Below are 19141 nucleotides of genomic sequence, written 5' to 3' on the forward strand. Positions count from 1 at the left end.
CTCAGCCCGGCCGGTGCAGGGCCTCCGACCGACCGCGGCCGAGCGGGGCCTGGGCGCGGGCGCCGGGGAAGCCCGCCGCGGCGGGCACAGGAGGAAGCGGCGGCGGCGCGTCCCGAGCCGTGCGCGCCATGTCGGGCGGGCCCCCCAAGGGCCTGCCGTCCACCGGGCCCCACTCCCTGCTCGACATGCCGCACCCGCTGGCCGGCTCCAGCAGCGAGGAGGCCGTGGGCGGCGACAGCACGCCCAGCCCGGACCTGCTGATGGCCCGCAGCTTCGGCGACAAGGTGGGGCGCGCGGGGCTGGGGACCGGGAGGCGCGTTTCGCTCTCGCGGGGGATGGTGGACCCGGAGCTCTCCCTCCGGGCCCCGGGCCGCGCCCACCCTGGCGCCCCTGCCCGGGGGCGGGCGTTCCCTGGCTCCCCAGAGCCATCGGAAAATCGTCCCTCCCGGCCGCCCCCGCGGGGTCGTAGCCGCAGGCGGGGCGGCAGGAGGGGGCGGGCATGCCCCGCCTTGACGGGTCGCGAGCGCGGGTGACAGCTGGAGGGGAGGGGTCCTGGCCGCGTGGTGCGGCCAGTGGCGGGTGTGCAGTGCCCGGCGCGTGGGATGGGGTCCCGGGTTCCTCCCGGTGCATCTGCGAAGGCTGAGCTGCTGGGTGACTTGTAGCTCCCCTACTTTCCTGGCACTGCAAAGAAGCAAGAGTTAATGGTTTTCCCTGGTGGGAGCGGCAGCGTTGGTCTTGCTGCCCGGGTCGTCTTCCTCACGCTCTGTCATGTGGGGAGTGATCTTTGTTTAGGTTTGCTGTGTGCCCCGAGGAGTCACCTGACTCAGACCCCGGCCGGCGGGTGGGGAGAGTCTCGCTGTGGTTTTCTGTCTGGGGCTCTTTCTTTCACCTCTCACGGCCTTCCACACTGTTTAGTTTTGTCAGAGACCCGTTTTTTGTGGTTGATGGAAGGAAAGCTCGCCCTTTGACCTTCTTTGTGCAGAAGGAAGCTCCTGATATTCTTAGAGCGGCATAATAATCCTGCTGCTTTGAGAGACAGCAGAGTACGGTGAAGGGCGAGGGGCGGCATCCCCATGACCCCCTGCCCCATGGCCATTTCAGCTGCGACCAGGACTTGAGCTGTGATCCTCTCAGCGCTGCTGTGCCCACCTACTCACCGATATGCAGAAATTAGAATTGTTCTCAACACTTGTGATCAGGACTCCCTCCTCCCAGTAAAATACTGAATGAATTCCTCCTTGTCCCAATGTTAAATGCAACCAGAGGGGACCTCTTTCCCCCGTAGATGGGAGGGCATGTGATACAATAAAAATGAGTATTAGTGCACTGAGCACTCAAAATGGCTATGGAGGGGGACTTGATGTACCTTCCTGAAAGAGTTGATGAAAGCCAGGAGTGGGGAGTAGAGCATTAGGAGCAAAAAGACTTAAAAAGCTAATTAAACCAATGAATTGAGCAGGTTGAGGTGTGTGTTGTGGGGGAGGGGGTTCCTTGTGATTATTTCTCTTTATTTTATAGATGACAAACTATGAAGAGTTATGTTGCTTGGAAATACCTTGCCCATATTTGACGTTCAATAAGTAATTGTCAAATGACTGAAAGAATAATTTGTTGCTCTCTTAAAGACAAATTGTTCCTGCATGCATGTGTGCATGTAGGATACGAAGTTAAACCTTCTGATTTCCTTCTCAGGATAGTGAATTAATTATCTATTGCTGTGTAACAAATTACACCAAAATTTTGCACCCGCAGATAGTTTGTGTGGGTCAATAGTGTCATGTCATCCAGGAGCAGCTGAGCTGGGTGGTTCTGACTCCGGTCTCTTTTGAGGTAGCAGTCAAGGTGTTGACCAGGGTTGGGGTCATCTGAAGATTGGGTTGGGGGAGGATCAGCTTCCAGGCTCATTCACTTGGCTGTTGACAGGCCTTAGTTCCTCTTTATAGGGCGGCTTGCCATGGCAGCTAGTTTTCCCCCAGAGAAAGTGGTCCAAGAGAGCAAGTGATCCCAAGATTCAAGCTATACTCTTGTATGATCTAATCTTGGAAGTGACATAATTCTGCCGTATTCTATTGATCACACTGCTAGTACAAAGTGGGAAGAGGGTATAAATATAGGAGGTAGGGGTCCCTGGGTGACTCAGTCCGTTGAGCATCTGACTTTGGGTTTTGGCTCGGGTCATGACCCCAGGGTTGTGGGATCAAGTCCTGTGTCCGGCTCTGTGCTGGGCGTGGGGTCTGTTTAGGATTCTCTCTCTCCCTCTGCCTCTGTCTTGCCCCCATGTGTGCACACGCCTCACATTCTCTCTTTCTATGCCTCTCTCAAATAAAAAAAAAATAAATAAAATCTTTAAAAAATATATCAGGAGACAGGGATTATCTGGCTATCTTGAGTGCTGGATGACACTGATTGCTATTCTAGTTATTTATTTTAAAGGTTTTTAAAATTTATTATTATTTACTAATTGCGATACCCAACGTAGGGCTTGAACTCATGACCTTGAGATCAAGAGTCACATGGCTCTTTCACTGGGGCAGCTAGGTGCCCCCACTAATGGCTATTTTAAACATTTGCTTAGCGATCCACTCTTGGAGGACACTTGTCTCAGAAATATGGGCATTTTACTAATAAATACTGGGAGGACAAATGCCCTGTACCACCAAGGTCTTGTTGGTGGGCAGGAAGTCAGGCCCAAGTCTAGTTACTCCTGGCTTCCAGTTCTATGAGAAGACAGTCTTGAAGCCATTATTATTAATTATTGAATGTTTAATAAGTCTCCATACAGCTGTAAGAAGCATCAAAATGACATCACTCCCAAGGGCCTGATTTATAGTAAGCCACTTTTCCTTGGAGGCTAAGTAATGTAATTTCTTTCTCTGACTGGAAGTAATATTTTCCTTGAATCTTGGCGTGCATGTATGTTCTAGCAACTCTGGAGAAATTTCTGTAGAGAGAAGCTAGCATGCAACAGAGGTGAGTCAGGACCAGTGGAAGGAAGGCTTCTCTTTGCCCTGCTTTCTCTTGCCTAGGCAGCATGCGGGTCATTGGAGGACAGGTAGGAAAGCTGAGTGCTGTGATCGGTCTTTGAAAAGAAACCTGTTTTCTTGCCTTTTTGGACAGTGCATTGTGACCCTGGATGCCTAGTTCAGAGTCAGTTCTGGGATTGGAGAACGAGGGTTTGACAGGCTGCTCGTGGTGCAGGGTTATTTATTGTATTATGCGGAGGAGAATCGCTTTCTGTGGGCCCAGGATGTTGCCAAGCACAGGGAAGTCTTGTGTCTCGGTCCAGCAGACACTACTGAGTGGCATCTGGGATGCTTGCTTGAGAAGGAGCAGCAACCAAATATGCCCTTTTCATCCACTGCCTTTGAAAATCATCCAAACCTTGGAGCTACGGGAGAATCCTTCCTATCTTCCCAGGGTTGCGTGAATTCTTTTCATGCCAGCTGAACTCACCAGGCCTTCTATCACCACCTCCTTCATCTCCTCCTAAAATGTAAATAAACCACTTGACCTGCCTCGCTTTTTTACTTTCATCTGCAAACCACTCTGGGCTACTTCTCCCCTGACTCAGCCTCCAACTCCTGCGTGCCTCCCAGAACTTAACACCAAGCCCGCTCAAGCCCCAGCTGTGGTTAACAACCCTTCCCACATCCTCAACCTCTTCACTGAACTCTTCTGCCTACTTCCTGCCCTCTTAGGTTACTGCTTCTGCCAAAGTCTTCAAAATGGAGCTGTCTTTTCCTCCTGTACTCCACTTATATCAGGATCAGGAGATGGAGGTCAGTTTCCTTTCTCTCCACTGCCCTTTTTTTAAATTAAAAAACATTTTTTTTAACATTTATTTATTTTTGAGAGAGAGACAAAGCATAAGTGGGGTCGGGGCTGAGAGAGAGAGGCAGACACAGAATCCGAAGCAGGCTCCAGGCTCTGAGCTGTCAGCACAGAGCCTGATGCGGGGCTCAGACTCATGAACCATGAGATCATGACCTGAGCTGAAGCTGGACGCTTAGCCAACTGAGCCACCCAGGTGCCCCTCCACTGCCTTTTATAAACCAAGCTCTGCTCCCTGGAGGCTCATGTCATTTTATTTGTTCATTCACGTATTTGAGGACCTACTATGAGATAGGCACTGTTCCAGGAACTTGAGATGAGTCAACCAGTGAATACCGCTGCCCTCATGGGGTACTTTTTGTGACTATATACTATGTTATATAAAAAATGCTATGGGAGGGAGAAAAAGTAGGATGAGGGGAGTCAGGATCACTGGCTGTGGGACGGGGATTTGGAGAGGCTTTACTGAGAACTTGAGATTTGAGTAGAGACTTGGAGGACATGAGGGATGGAGTTAGCGAGTGGATATCTGGAGGAGTGTCCTTCTAGGAGGAAGGAACAGCCAAAGAAAAGTCTTGAAGGCATCTGCCTAGTGTGGACTGGAAGAGCCCAGAAGCCAGTGTGGCTGGGGCAGAGTGAACAGTGGAGAGTTGGCCGACAGCAGAGAGGGGAAGGGTCCGGATTGTGTAGGGCCTCACAGGTCACCCTGAGAACAGGCCTTTACTTTGAGTGCCATTGCAGTGTCTCCAGCAGAAGGAGGGACATGATTTGACTTATATGTTGAAAAGGCTCACACAGGCTGTTGAATTGAGAATCCTTTATTTGGCTCTTCCACTGAATTCATTTCCTTTTAGTTAAAAGGACATAAACCAAGTGCAAACTGGCCGAAGGAAGAAAAAAAAAAAAAGGCTCCTGGCTTATGTTTTTGAAAAGTCCCAGGTATTTTGGCTTCAGGAGTGGCTGGAACTAGGTATTCAAATGATATTGGGAATCTGTCACCCCATCTCTTGGCGTTGCTTTCTTCTGTGTTAATTTTATTCTCAAGCTAGTGAAGGGGTACCTTCTACACATAAGCTTCACAACTTCAGCAGGAAGAGAGCACCTCTTTGCTGAGGGCTCCAGCAAAAGCCCTGGGCTGCTGTCTCATGGGCCTAAATCGGGTAAGTGCCGAAACCAAGCTCTGTAAGTCTGATGCCCAGACCTGCACCAGGTCCTCATCTTTGGAGAGAGGAGAAGGGAAGTTTTTGGTAGGTCTGTTTGTTTGAACTGTGAAATGTACATGCAAAGTATATAAAATGTATCCATACGGTTTGAAGAATAAAATGTATCTCCGAGGTTTAAAGAACAATAAACACTCATGTTCCTACCCCCCAGATTAAGAGAATATTACTAGTATTTTATTTTATTTATTTATTTAAAAAAATTTTTTTAAATTTATTTATTTTTGAGAGACAAAGCATGAGTGGGGGAGCGGGGTGGTACAGAGAGAGAGGGAGACAGAATCTGAAGCAGGCTCCAGGCTCCGAGCTGTCAGCACAGAGTCTGACATGGGGCTTGAACTCATGGACTGTGAGAGCATGACCTGAGCTGAAGTAGGATGCTTAACTGACCGAGCCACTCAGGTGCCCCTTATTTATTTATTTTTAAAGATTTTATTTTGAAGTAATCTCTACACCTAATGTGGGGCTCGAACTCACAACCCTGAGATCAAGACTTGCACACTCTACCAACGGAGCCAGCCAGGCACCCACAAGAATATTACTAGTATTTTAGAAGCCCCATGTGTGCCTGGGGAGGATGGAGGTGGTTACCAAAGCAGGATCAGGAGGCTGCTAACAGAAGGAGGAACAAAGGAATGTGAGGCAAGCAGAAACACATGTCCGTTATAGGCCTTCCACGACCTTTTTCTTCCCTGTCATTTCTAACTTGCCGGCCTTTCATTCTTCTTCATTAAAATCTCTAGACCCCAAGTCACTGTCTTCTCAAGTCATGCCCTCACCTCACGGTGACTCTGTTCAAACCTACAAAACTATCAGCTTCTTGACTTGAATCTGCACACACCTTCACCTCTTTTTTAATTCAGTTGCCCTCTCCCTGGCCACAGCCTTGCGCTATGATGCCCAGAACGGTTCGGGCTCAGAGATAATGCCATCAGATATCTTCTCTTGCCTTACCGTCCCCGCAGTTAGTCATTACTGCCTGCACCTGTTCTCTGACCACCTGTACTTCCCTCCCTCCTTTATTTTGTATTTTTATTTTTTATTTAAGTAATCTCTACATCCCACATGGAGCTTGCACTCATGACCCTGAGATAAAGAGTCACCTGCTCTTCTGACTGAGCCAGCCAGGTGTCCCTCACCTCCCTCCTTTAGATGGGGGGGCTCATCTCATCAGTTGCTCCCTCCACTTCCTTTCTTCGACTCCCTTCTCTCCTCCTTTTACACCCAGCCTGGATCATTCCATTGCTTCAGATCTCTTCCTGCACCTTGAGAATTGCTGCCAGTGTAAATTCACTGGTTTTAACCACAACTGGGGCCTCAGTGGTGCTGGGCACTCCTTTCTTTCCATAGAGGCTCCCGTTCTGTGCCGTGGCTGATCTGACGCTTTTCTCTGTCCCTCACACCTCCCCCTCCCCCCATTCTACCCTCCCATTCTGCTGATGAGAAGACAGAAGCCACCGTAAAAGAACTTCCTTTTTCCAGACTGTGAAACGATGTGAATCCGTAGCCATTGTTTCTTGGTTGCCCCAGTCGCTGTAGAAGGGATTCTAAGGCACCCCTGGACTGTATGGCCCGCCCCCTCTGGCCTCTCTGAGACCTCGCTCCGTTCATCATCCTCACCCATTTCTGTGTCTTCACATTCCCTCTCACCTGGCTCATTCTATCAATAAACATACTCAGGGCGCCTGGATGGCTCAGTCGGTTAAGCCTCGGACGTCAGCACCAGCGATGATCTCACGGTTTGTATATGTGCTGCCGAAGCAAGCACTGATCTCACGGTTTGTGAGTTCAAGCACCGTGTCCCGGCTCCGTGCTGACAGCTGGGAGCCTGGAGCCTGCTTCGGATTCTGTGTCTCCCTCTCTCTCTGCCCCTCCCTGGCTCGTGTTCTGTCTCTCTCTCTCTCTGTCTTAAAAACAAATAAACATTAGTAAACATCCTCAGGTCACCCTTGCTTCTTAAACCAGGAGTAAAGAAAACTTTGCCGTGATGCCTTTTGTTTTCTCTCCCCGTTTCGTGATCTGTTTTGTGACTGCTCTTCACAGACAGACTTTTTGAAAGTAAGGCCTGCTACTCTTCCTAACTCCTCAGCCTGCCGCTGTCGGGTTTCTGACTTTACTAGCCGAGTCCCCTTGTGACTTCCTTCTCGCAAAATCCAGTAGGTGCTTCACGGTCCCTATCCATCCTGACCTCTTGGCAGGTTGCACTTGCGCTGTTGAGTACCCTCTTACTTGAAATACTCTTTGCTTGGCACTCCAGAGCCAGCTTGTCTGCGTTCAAATCCCAGCCCCGCCTGTCTTCAGTCTTTGTGAACCTCTCTGAGCCTCCGTGTCGTCATCTGTAAAAAGGGGATAACAGCAGAAGTACCTGTATCACAAGGTTGATAGGAAGATCTGGGGAGTTCATGCCTAGAGTAGTGCCTGATAAGTACTGAGCCTTTAATAAATGTGAGGTGCTGATGGTGGTTATCCCCAGGTATTGTACTCTCCGTATTTTCTTGTGCGTTTCTGCCCATTCTCTGTCAATGTCTGTGTCAGTCGTGGTCAGGTCAGGGTGAAAGGCCCCTAGGTGTTTCCAGCTGAGAGCCTATAATCCAGGGAATTCATCACATCAGTGATGAAAAACGTGAGAAGTCAAGAAGATGGTGAGATTAACCCGGAGAGAAGCAACCGCAAGGAAACTGCTGTCACGGTCAGCGCTGGAGGGTCAATGAGAGGAGGTGGTGTAGAATCTAGGAGCTTCTGTGGGAACTAGAGCTGTGGCAGGGCTGCTCAACAAGAGTGGGGTCCACAGAGGGGGATAACCCTGGAGAGAAGCAGCTGCTGCCAGGGATGCTTATCTGAACCAGAGGGAAAGTGTTTGGGGGGTGTCGGGGGCAGGGGGAAACACACTGGCCTCTCTGGTCTTTCATCAGTATCTTCCATTGACCAAAATATCTTCCTTGGTGGACATGAGACTCTAGCAGAGCCAAACAGTCTTTCTTGGGTCTTTGCTCAGAAGGGTGCTGGTGGAAAGAGCATCTCTTTCTGGTAGCCCGTGAACCTCTGTTTGCTGCAGTGTGGAGAGTGCCCGCTGAAGAATGAGGCCAGAGAGGAAAGTGGAGCTGGGAGAGAAAGAGGGGGAAAGGCCCTGAAGACCACCTGAGTCCTGGATCCGCCTGTGCTGGCAATGCCTGAAGCTAGCACTGCCTCTTGGTTCCAGAAGGTCACGGATTCCCTTTTACTGACACTGTTTTGAGTTGTGTTTGTCACTTGACACTTCAGAAAAATGTTGACCGAGGGGCGCCTGGGTGGTTGAGCGTCTGGCTTCAGCTCAGCTCAGCTCAGCTCAGTCCGATCTCGCAGTTCATGGGTTTGAGCCTGGCATTGGGCTCTGTGGTGATGTCCTGTGCATCAGCTACGGTGCTCTGTTCCTGTTGGTCAGCCCCACCCTCAGGGTATATGCCTACGCATCAGCTATGGTGGCAGAGGTGGTGTCTTCACGAGGTCCTTGGAGTTTCGGGAGCCTTTTTGGTCTAAGTGGGCAAAGCGTCACGGGCTGAGGGAGTAGCTGGAGCAAAGCTCCTGAGATGAGAAAGACCTGTGCCCGCTGGAGTTGGGTTGAGTCTAGTCATGTGTTGGGATGGGTTTTGAGGGTCTAGAGTGGGGACTAGTGAGAGAGGAGGCAGGGAAACCAGTCAGGAGGTGACCGAAGACACGGGGCTCGGACTCACGATCTGGGAGATCATGACCTGAGCTATCTGAGCAGAAATCAAGAGCTGGATGTTTAACCGACCGAGCCACCCAGGCCACCCCTTAGCTTTTATTTCTTAGGCAGTAGCCAACCCTGGAGGGTTTTCGAGAGGGCGAATGTGCGGTCAGTGCTTGGGACGGGGAGTGACTGGCAGAGAAAGATGTTGTGGGAGTGCTAGCCGGGGATTTAGGTTGGGGCCGTTGCCTGCAAGAGGAAAGAGTAGGACATTAAGGATGGCTTGTTTTGGTGCAGTGGGGGTGACTGGTGCCCTCCCGGAGAGGGGCACACGGACTGGGGAGCAAGCGTGAGCAGGAAGTGGAGAGATGACTAGGGTGCAGTTTGAGGTCAGGAGTCAGGACAGGGGTTGTCTGAACCCCACCTTTGAAAGCCTTAGCACAAACGCTGCTTCTGGAAAGCTCTTCTTCATTACATAGACACGTAACCCCAGTAGATCCAAGTAGAGATGGCAGTGGACGATGCAGAAGGTGACGTGGAGACCGACAATCAAACGCAAGGCAGGGGGTTGTGGTAGTTTGGTAATAAGAAGGGTGGTGGCTGGAGGGGAACACAGGGTGAAGGGAAGGGTGTAGGATAGGGGAGACTTGAACATTGTTAGTGAGGGTTACAGGGAAGAAGACAGATGTTTTGTATGAAAATGCAGAAATAACAGCTTGGCGAAGGTGTGCTAATTCATGTATGAGCAATGGGGTTTGTTTACTAGATACTAGAGGGGTCATATGCTGTCTGGTGTCAGCGTTGCCCCACAGAATTCCTTATTTTGGCCACCAGGGCAGTAATCAAGAATTACTGTTCTGGGGTGGAGGCAGGGGTGGTCTGGGAGGGGGGTGTGTGGACGAGGGCAAGAGAAGGGGCACCTGGGTGGTTCAGTCGGTTGAGCTTCTGACTCTTGGTTTCGACTCAGGTCGTGAGCTCACGGTTTGTGGGTTCAAGCCCCGCTTCGGGCTCTGTGCTGACAGTGCAGAGTCTGCTTGGAATTCTTTCTCTCCCTCTCTCTCTGCCTACTTCTCCCCTCAAAATAAATAAATAAACTTAAAAAAAAAAAAAGAAAAGGGCAAGAGGAATATGAGAAACGGTGTTTCAGGACTCCTGTTTGAGAAAAGACACAGAGGCTAGAGAAACAGCGTGTTTGGGTAGCAGAGTGCAGGCACTTTAAAAAACCTTTATCTATCGAGCATGTGCCTGTCTGCCTAGCTCTGCTAGATGCTGAGGATGTTGAGAAAGATGAAAAAAGTAGGAACCTCCCTCGAGAGGTTCTTGGTCCAGTGGAGAAGAGATGGTTGCAACAGAATGTGAGAAATGCTAACTGTATTTACTAGCTCTGAGGCCTGGGGCACAATTCTTAACCTTGTAATGCCTCAGTGTCCCCCTAGGTAAATTTTGGGTTATTTTACGGGGGTGTCCTGAAGATTGGGTGTTTAGAATAGCGTCTGGCACACGGTAAATACCGCGTAAATGCCCGGTGTTTGTATTGCCTTAGAAGCTGACCCTGAGAAAGGATTTAACTGCCAGTAGTTTATTTGAGAGGTAAAGAAAAGTGAGACAGGGAACAGAAGGCACCAGTAAAAGGTAAGCTACCAAGCCAGTTTCCACTGAGCCCGGCTGAGTGTTACCCTGGGAAGCCTTGGAGCCTGTACCGAACACACGCCTCCGTTACCCACAACCCAGGTGAGGCAGCTGGGTCTTCAGACAGTAACCTTGTCAGTCGTTGGTTGAGCGCTCCATGGATGGGGTGTTTGGGCATTTAATCCCCAAGCACTTTCCAGTCTGCTCCATGGGTGGGCAAAGTAGGGGAGGCAGTCAGGCCAGGAAAAGCAGGTGCTGGCCCTTGGAAGTCAGGCCAGTGGGCACTGAACTGGTCAGGGCCAGGAGATACGGGTGGGGCACTGACAGTCTTGACTACGGTCATGATGAACGTAAGACGCAGGGATGCTTAGGGGGATGGTGGCTTTTCTAAAGGAGATGATGTTTGAGGTGAAGAATGGAGAAGTAGTTCTTTTACAAATGGACAGAGGAAGGGACAGTGACCCGGGCGGAAAAGCTAGCGTGTGCCAAAGCTTGGCAGCGTCTGGTTGCGTGAGTGGCCCGTGAGAGGGCTGCTGAGTAGTGCGGCTCGAGAGGTAGGTAGTGGGCAGCTGGCCGGCTATAATGGCAAACAGGAAGGGCTTTATCCTGAGCGATGGGGAGGCCAGTCGTATTTTAAGCAGGGAAGGTGCAGGGCCACGCTTGTTAGGTCACTGTGACTGAGCTCTAGCTGGGATAGGATCGGTCGACTCAAGAGGCTGGTAGTCCAGGGAGAAGACTGTGGCAGCAGAGGGTTGGGGGAGGAGACAGTTTAAGTGGAGTTTTGACTCACTGATCTCAAGGAGTGTATTACTCAGGAGTTTTGTTTGCAAGTGAGAGAAAGCCAGCTCTCACTAACTTAATAAGCAAAAAGGTCAGCCTGTGGACGGGCTCACTTGAACCACAGAAATGAGCTGGAATTGGGTCCGAATGTTCCCAAGGGTCTGTTTCAGGCTCTCAGAGCAGCTTTATCCGTGAGGGAGGGAAATGGGGCAACTGGCAGCTCCCATCCCTCACAGTCTACAGCTGTGCCTCCAGAGGGGGAGTGAATCTCTCACACAGGGAAAAATCTGAGGGAGACCTGGCTTGGGTTACACCCCCAGTCTGAGACCAATCTACTGGGCCAGCGGCCTGAAGTACTGTGATGAGCCAGACTTGGCCCAGAGGTCCGACCGTGGGGGGAAAGAGTCTGAAAGTCAGCTCTCATTCCAGCTACAAGGTCCCCGAGCAGCTATGAGGTGTACTGGGCAAACAGTAAAAGACTACTTACAGGGGAGACTCTCGAGTCAGAAGCTTTAGTGACTGGCTGAATCATCGTGGCAAGAATAAAACAAATTTTGGGAGAAACAGGTCAAAAAGTAAAACTAGATTTCCTAAGATATAAATGCTTTTTAAAAGAAAAGCTGAGATATAATTCACAGACTATAAAACCCACTTTTTAAAAAACACACAGTGTGGTGGTTTAATATATTCACAAGGCTGTGCAACTCTCACCATTTTCTAATTCCAGAATATTCATCACCCCAAAGATACCTCATCATACCCATTAGCAGACACTCCCATCTCCCCCCTCTCCCAACTCCCGGTAACCACCATTCCATTTTCTGTCTTGATGAGTTTGATACCTCTCCTTTAGACGCCTTATATAGATAGAATTGTGTAGTATTTATCTTTTTGTGACTGGCTTGTTTCCTTAGAATAAGGTCCTCCAGGTTCATCCATGTTGTAGCATGTGACAGGATTTTCTTCTTTCTAAAGACTGAATAACATTACATTGTATGGGTCTATCACATTTCCTTATCCATTCATCTTCTGGTGGACATTTAGTTTGCTTCTACCTTGGCTCTTGTAAATAATTCTGCAGTGGACATAGATGTATAAATATCTCTTTGAGATCCTGGTTTCATTTTTTTTTTTTTTTAATACCAAGCCAGAAATTGGGATTGCGGGTCCTTATGTTATTTATTTTTTATATTTTTTAAAAAAAAAAATTTTTTTTTTCAACGTTTATTTATTTTTGGGACAGAGAGAGACAGAGCATGAACGGGGGAGGGGCAGAGAGAGAGGGAGACACAGAATCGGAAACAGGCTCCAGGCTCTGAGCCATCAGCCCAGAGCCTGACGCGGGGCTCAAACTCACGGACCGCGAGATCGTGACCTGGCTGAAGTCGGATGCTTAACCGACTGCGCCACCCAGGCGCCCCTGTGTTTTTAATTTTTAAGGTACTTTCATACTGTTTTCCATAGCAGATGCACCAAGGTCCCCTCCCCCAAAAGTGCACAAAGGTTCCAATTTCTCTACATCCTCATCAACTCTTGTTATTTTGATAGTAGGCATCCTAATGGATGTGAAGTTGTGTTTGATTTGTATTTCTCTGATGGTTAGTGCTGCTTGGCATCTTTTCATATGCTTTCTAGCCATTTGCGTATCTTCTTTGGAGAAATGGCTGTTCGAGTCCTTTGCTCACTTTTATATTGGATTATTTGACTTTTTATTGTTGATTTATACGAGTTCTTTTTATATTCTGGATATTAACCCTGATCAGATACATGATTTGTAAGTATTTTCTCCCATGCCACAGATTGCCTTTGTGTCTTTGGCACAATTTTTTTAAGTTTTCTATAATCTGGGGTGCCTGGGTGGCTCAGTTGGTTAAGTGTCGGACTTCGACTCAGGTCATGATCTCACGGTTTATGAGTTCAAGCCCTGTGTCGGGCTCTGTGCTGACAGCTCAGAGCCTGGAACCTGCTTCAGACTCTGTGTCTCCCTCTCTCTCTGCCCCTCCCCTGCTCGTACTCTGTCTCTCTCTCTCTCTCAAAAATAAGTAAACATTAAAAAAAATAAAGTTTGCTATAATCCCACTTGTCTATTTTTGCTTTTGTTGCCTGTGTTTTTAGTGTCATAGCCAAGAAATCATTGCTAAATCCAATGTCATGAAGATTTTCTCCCACGTTTCTTCTAGGATTTCTATAGTTTGGGGTCTTAGGTTTGGGTCTTTAATCCATTTTAATCTATTAATTTTTGTATATGGTGTAAAATCAGGGTCCCACTTTATTCTTTTACATGTGGATTTCCAGTTTTCCCAGCATCATTTGTTGAAAAGGCTGTCCTTTCCCCATTGAGGGCATATATATACTTTTAAAGCCGATTTCTTACTGAAATCAATAAATCATATTCATAGTTGAAGTTCTAAGATGAATTTATTCTACAAGCATTTGAGTGACTTCTCTGTTCTGTGCGCTGTGTAAGGCATGTTCCTTGGGAATGAAGATATCTCAATTCTGGAAATGGCATTAGTCTGGGACACGTCTATAATTAGAAAAAACATGTTTGTGGAATAGCTGTTTTATTGCAAACATGGAAACCTAGGCCTTCTTTAGGGCTATTTCATTAGGGCAGATGTGTGATCTGAGGAACTGGGTGTGTGGTCTTTCTGCTGGCATCAGCAACTATGCTGAAAAAGTGCAACATAGCAGCCTTTCTCTGCACTGTCTGGTCAGGCAAATCTTGTTTATTTCATGACTTGCATCAGCAGTTGTGAAGGGCACTTGGACTTTTTGTTCATTTCTCGGAGCCTTATTTGGGCCTATTGTGTGTCATACCTGGGGGATACCTAGATGAACAAGATGACCTTACCTTTAGGCAGTCAAGGCCCAGGAAAGGAGGCAGAAGAGACACAGTGAAGCGTGGCAGTTTAAGATGATGATAGTGGTATACATGGAATGCCACAAGGGTAGTCAGAGTGATTTTTTGAGTTGAAGAAATTCTGGAGTAAAGCATGTTTGAAGGAGGCATTGGGGCACCTGAGTAGCTCAGTTGGTTAAGCATTTGACTTCGGTTCAAGTCCTGATCTCATGGTTCATGGGTTCGAGCTCCGCATTGGGCTCTGCTTGGGATTTTTTTTCTCTCCCTCTGTCTCTGCTCGTCCCCCACTTGTGCTTTCTCTGTCTCTCAAAATAATTAAACTTTATTTTATTTTATCGTATTATTTTAAAATTTTTTTAATGTTTATTTTTGAGAGAGAGAGAGAGAGAGAGAGAGAGAGAGAGAGACAGAGCGTGAGCAGGGGAGGGTCAGAGAGGGAGAGGGAGACACAGAATCTGAAGCAGGCTCCAGGCTCTAAGCTGTCAGTGCAGAGCCCAATGTGGGGTTCAAACTCACAAACCATGAGATCATGACCTGAGCTGAAGTCAGACACTTAACTGACTGAGCCACCCAGGTGCCCCATAAATAAACAAACTTTAAAAAAAAAAAATGAAGGAGGCATTGGGTTACCTATTACAGGTTTTATCTTTTTAATGGTCAATGTTGGGATTTCAGTGAGAATCTGAATAATTGTTTTCCGGTCTGATAGAAATGGGAAATTATGATTTTTCGGCGCTTAGATCTTATTACGCATATGTTAATACGGTGAATGTTATTTACTAGTGTATCCAAGATTGGCTATGTAATTTGTGGGACCCAGTGCAAAATTAAAATGCCTGTTCCCTTGTTAAAATTTTTTTAAAGAATTTCAAGATGGTGACAGCAGAGCATTAAACCCTTCTGAGGGTGCAGAACCCTTCTGAGTGCAGAGTCCTGTGGGAGCACAGGTCACACGGCCATGGAGCCGGCCCTGACTATCTCCTTTAGAGGTTTCCAGGTCCTGTTAAAATTACCGTTTACCATTTTAGTGCTGTAGGTCAGGACTATTGGATTCCTTGGGTGTGCTTGTGATGAGGCCTGCTTCCTGGGGCTTGCTTCTCCAGTCTGGGTTGATGGTGGCGCTTCCTGGAATACTCTACTGCATCCCCTGTCAACATTCTAGCATTCCCTGTTTCTAGAAAAACAATGTATCTCCCCGCATGCCCAGCCTTTCATGTTTAATGTGTGCTTGAGACTGTTTTTCATTTTTCTAACCCTTGCTTCTACTTTCTTTTCCCTTTGCTCTGGCCTCTTTCCCATAGAGGGTGCCCAGCATATATGTTCCCTCCGTTATCTCCACCTTCACCCAGAGATAACAGCAGGGTATGCTTATAATCGCTGCTAACATTTACAGCACGCTAACTTTGGTTGGGAGCCTTGCTGTATCATCTCTGTGCATTCCCCTATGCTATAGCTACTGTCTTGGTCCCCTTTGACAGCCAGGAAAATGTAGAGAGGAGAAGCAATTTGTTCCAAGTCACAGAGCTAGAGGAGAGGTGGGGCTGGGAACTTGGGTCTGTCTGGGCGCCTGGCTGGCTCAGTATGAAGAGTGTGGGATTCTTGATCTTAGGGCTGTGAGTTAGAGCCCCATGTTGGGGATAGAGATTTAAGACTTTAAAAATCTTAAAACAAATTTTATCTGACTTCAGAGCCCATTCTTCTTAACCACCATCACTGCTAGAGAATTGGCATCCTTCCCCAAGCCCCCTCCCTGATTTCTGAGGACTTACGCACATTAGGCATTATACTAGGCACTGCATGTTGCATTTCCTCTGAAGGGGTGGGGGGTGGGGGGCGGGAATGAAACCAATCTCTCCTGTGTCTTACTTAGCTCCTGTCTCTTCTCTCATTTCACTTTCTAGCTTTTTCAGCCTTCGTCCTCACCATACCAGTCTCCCTTGTTAGGGAAGTTTCCCAAGGCTTGCTGGCTTCTGCCTTCACTCTCCCCATCACCGCCAGGCTCCTCGGATGAGCGGTCTTGGCGCACCTCTCCCATCTGCCTCGCCATCTGCCTCCTCTTGCCTCGGTGTCCAGGTCTGTGGTCCAGGTCTGCCCCTACCGCTTGCTACTGCAGAGACCCGCAAAGGCTGTTTTCCTGATGTGGAGTCCCAGGCAGTTAGAGCTGCAGAGGCCCTGCAGGGCATCCATCCAGGACCGTCTTTTTTCACTTGAAATTGTGGCCCTGAGAGAGAAGCGATTGGTCAGACCAGGGTCACCCAGCTAGCTCATGGCAGAACTGAGGTTAGGACCCAGGTTTCCAGACCACTGGTTGAGTGCCCATTTTCTGTGACTCATGATGTTAACCAACCTCCCCCCTCTTTTTTTCTTCACTCTCTTTTTTTTCTCAGGGTCTCATTCCGTTCACTGCTGTTATTTCCCTAGCGTGACGCCTGGCACTTAGCAGATGCTTAATAAATATGTATCGAATGAATTGAATCTGTCCTCTCTTGGTCCTTCCCTGGTCTACCCCTGCCTCTCTGAATCCCCCCCTCTTTTTCCTTCCGACTCCAACTGTGGGTCCGCCCAGTCACGGTCCCTGCCCGTTGCTATCCTTCCGTACCATCTCTGGATGGACTTCACTACCACATCAGGGTTTAGGATTCCCAAATCTTCTGGTCTAGCTACAAAGTCATCTTCCAAAGTATTTTTAGGATTCTTGTTCTCAGCACCTTAAAATCACTCTGTGGCAAGAGTACTTAAAACCATACCTTTCTTGGCCTCACCTCTTAAGTATCTCTTTCCTGTATGCAGCATCACCGTCTTTTTTTAATATCTGTTTTCATTTCTATTGTCCTAGTCAACATCCTAATTAAGATGTATGATTATCTTATCTCATTTTCCTGCTTTTACTCAGCCTACTCTTTTCTGACCACTGTAGCCTGAATTCACCTTCCTAAAAATACCGTGCTGTTGTGTCATTTCACATCTCTGAAGCCGTGCGGCGACCTCCCATTGCGTACACAGTGATGGTGCAAGCCCTGGCCTTCTGTGTTTGGTACCTGTTTCTCTCTCTGATCCTCTCCTAGGGCGTTATGTCCCTGCCAAATGGCTTCACTCATGAGCTGCCTGGCATGTTGTGGGAATTCTCACTTGCCCACCCTTGCCACGCTTGTCTCCACTGTGTTTGTGTCTCTTACTATTACTGTGGAACCTTGCTACTCAAAGTGTGGTCTGTGGACCAGTGGCATTGACATTAGCTGGGAGCTCATTGGAGATGCAGAATCTCAGGCCTAATTTAAGACTTACTGACTCAGAATCTGCATTTTGACATGATCCCTTAGTTATTTGTATGCACATTACAAATTGAGAGGCACTGTCTTAGAATAAGGTTATCAGGCTTGACTAAACATTCACATCATCAGAGGACTTCTTAGATGATGCTGACGTTTGGGCCTCACCTCAGGAAATTTGGATCTAATGAATCTCGGATGGCCCAGAGACCAGTATTGTTTTTTGTTTGTTTTTGTGGGTTTTTTGGTTTGTTTTTTAAATGTTTATTAATTTTGAGTGAGCACGAGTGACAGTATGCTGAGAGAGTATGCAAGTGGGGGAGGGACACAGAGAGAGAGGGAGAGAGAGAATCCTGAGTAGGCTCCACGCTGTCAGCACAGAGCCCTGCCTCGGGCTCAAACCCACCTTGAGATCATGACCTGAGCCAAAATCAAGAGTTGGTTGCTTGACCGACTGAGCCACCCAGGTGCCCCAAGACCAATATTGTTAAAAATGGTTTTTGGGGCACCTGGGTGGGTCAGTCGGTTAAGCATCCAACTTCAGCTCAAGTCATGATCTCATGGTTCATGAGTTCAAGCCCTACATTGGGTTCTGTGCTGATAGCACAGAGCCTGCTTTGCATCCTCTGTCCCCCTCTTTCTCTGCCCCTCCCCCACTCATGTGTGTGTGTGCACATGCACACACACTCTTCTCTTTCAAAAATAAATAAACATTAAAAACAAGGTTTTTGTACGTAGCTCTAATTTATAGCCAAGGTTGAGATCAGTTCCTCTCATTCACCCAGTGGGAGTTTGCTGTCAGACATGTATATCTCCTGCGCTGTGCTCTAAGCTCCTTGAGAGCAGGGACTCTATCTGATTTGCTGATTGCTATAATTTTAGGGCATGAGCAAAGCGTAGGATGGGGTGGGTACTCACATGTTTGTTGACTCAATTAATGGACATGTGCTAAATGATGTGTTTATAAGGGTATTTGTTGCAGTATTATTTCTAATATTAGTAGATAAGAAAGAGCCCAAATATGCATCAGTAGGGAGCTATTTGTAAACTGTGTTAATTTACAAAATGCAGTGTTAAAGGGAATAAATAAGGCAGCCTTATATACACTGATATGCAACAATGGCAAGATATTTTAAGTGGAAAAAAAAGGAAGGAAAGAAAAGGTACACACACACTGTGTAGTCTACTATCGTCCGTGTGTGTGTATGAGTGTAGGTGTGAATGTGTATACTAGCCTTGGAAGGATGCAACATTACCTCTCAGAGCGTCACGTTCTGACCCTTTGAGAGTGTAGTCATCCTCCCGTGGAGGCTATTTGTCCAAAGTAGAAAGAAGCCTCCTACTCTCTAATTTGGTCAGTAATAGTTGATACTGATTAAAAAGGAGGAATTTGACTAACCAACCCCTGACTAACCCAGATCCAATTTCAGACAAACACAGAAAATGAAACTGTCACTGGTAGTTCTGTTGAGTAGATGTGTATGCTGTCACTGCTTGGAAACTGAACCGTAACTACTCAACACCTAAAAGGGAGAAGGCTAAGCTGTTAACTGAAGGGATAAAAGAGATAATGCTTTTCTGGCAGTTTTTCATCTGTTCTGATCAAATACAGGTGAAGAGTAGCTCGGAGTGATCTTTACCCTTTTCTCCTGATGGCCAGTCAGTTTTTTGAGCTACCTTTTTTTCCTGGGTTGAGAAAGTCTTTTCTTTCCTGGTCCAGGTCAACTGTTGTTTCGCTGGCTGTCCAGACTTTCCTGGACCCCCATTTCACTCTCTTGCCTCTGACCCTCCTGTCAGAAGGGCTTCCCTGGCCATTGCCTGTCTCAGTGAAAGAGGAGGGGACGTTGTGTTTTCAGTCCAGTGA

The 19141-nt window shown here is 47.9% G+C and overlaps 1 protein-coding gene across 2 annotated transcripts in view; it reads left to right on the forward strand.

Annotated features, from left to right (window-relative positions):
- Positions 1-19: 19 nt before the first annotated feature.
- SNX30 (sorting nexin family member 30) overlaps positions 20-19141 on the forward strand; it is a 119335-nt gene continuing 100213 nt past the window's right edge. Inside the window, exon 1 of one of the 2 annotated variants that reach the window (XM_040481980.1) lies at positions 20-284. In XM_040481980.1, the coding sequence (XP_040337914.1) occupies positions 129-284 (156 nt within the window). In that variant the 5' untranslated portion in view covers positions 20-128. The remainder of the gene's footprint in view (positions 285-19141) is intronic. The other variant, XM_040481981.1, reaches the window with a different exon arrangement.

This window comes from Herpailurus yagouaroundi, unplaced genomic scaffold, assembly GCF_014898765.1.
Source record: "Herpailurus yagouaroundi ecotype Mexico unplaced genomic scaffold, PumYag 160, whole genome shotgun sequence".
In the NCBI taxonomy this organism is placed as follows: Eukaryota; Metazoa; Chordata; class Mammalia; order Carnivora; family Felidae; genus Herpailurus; species Herpailurus yagouaroundi.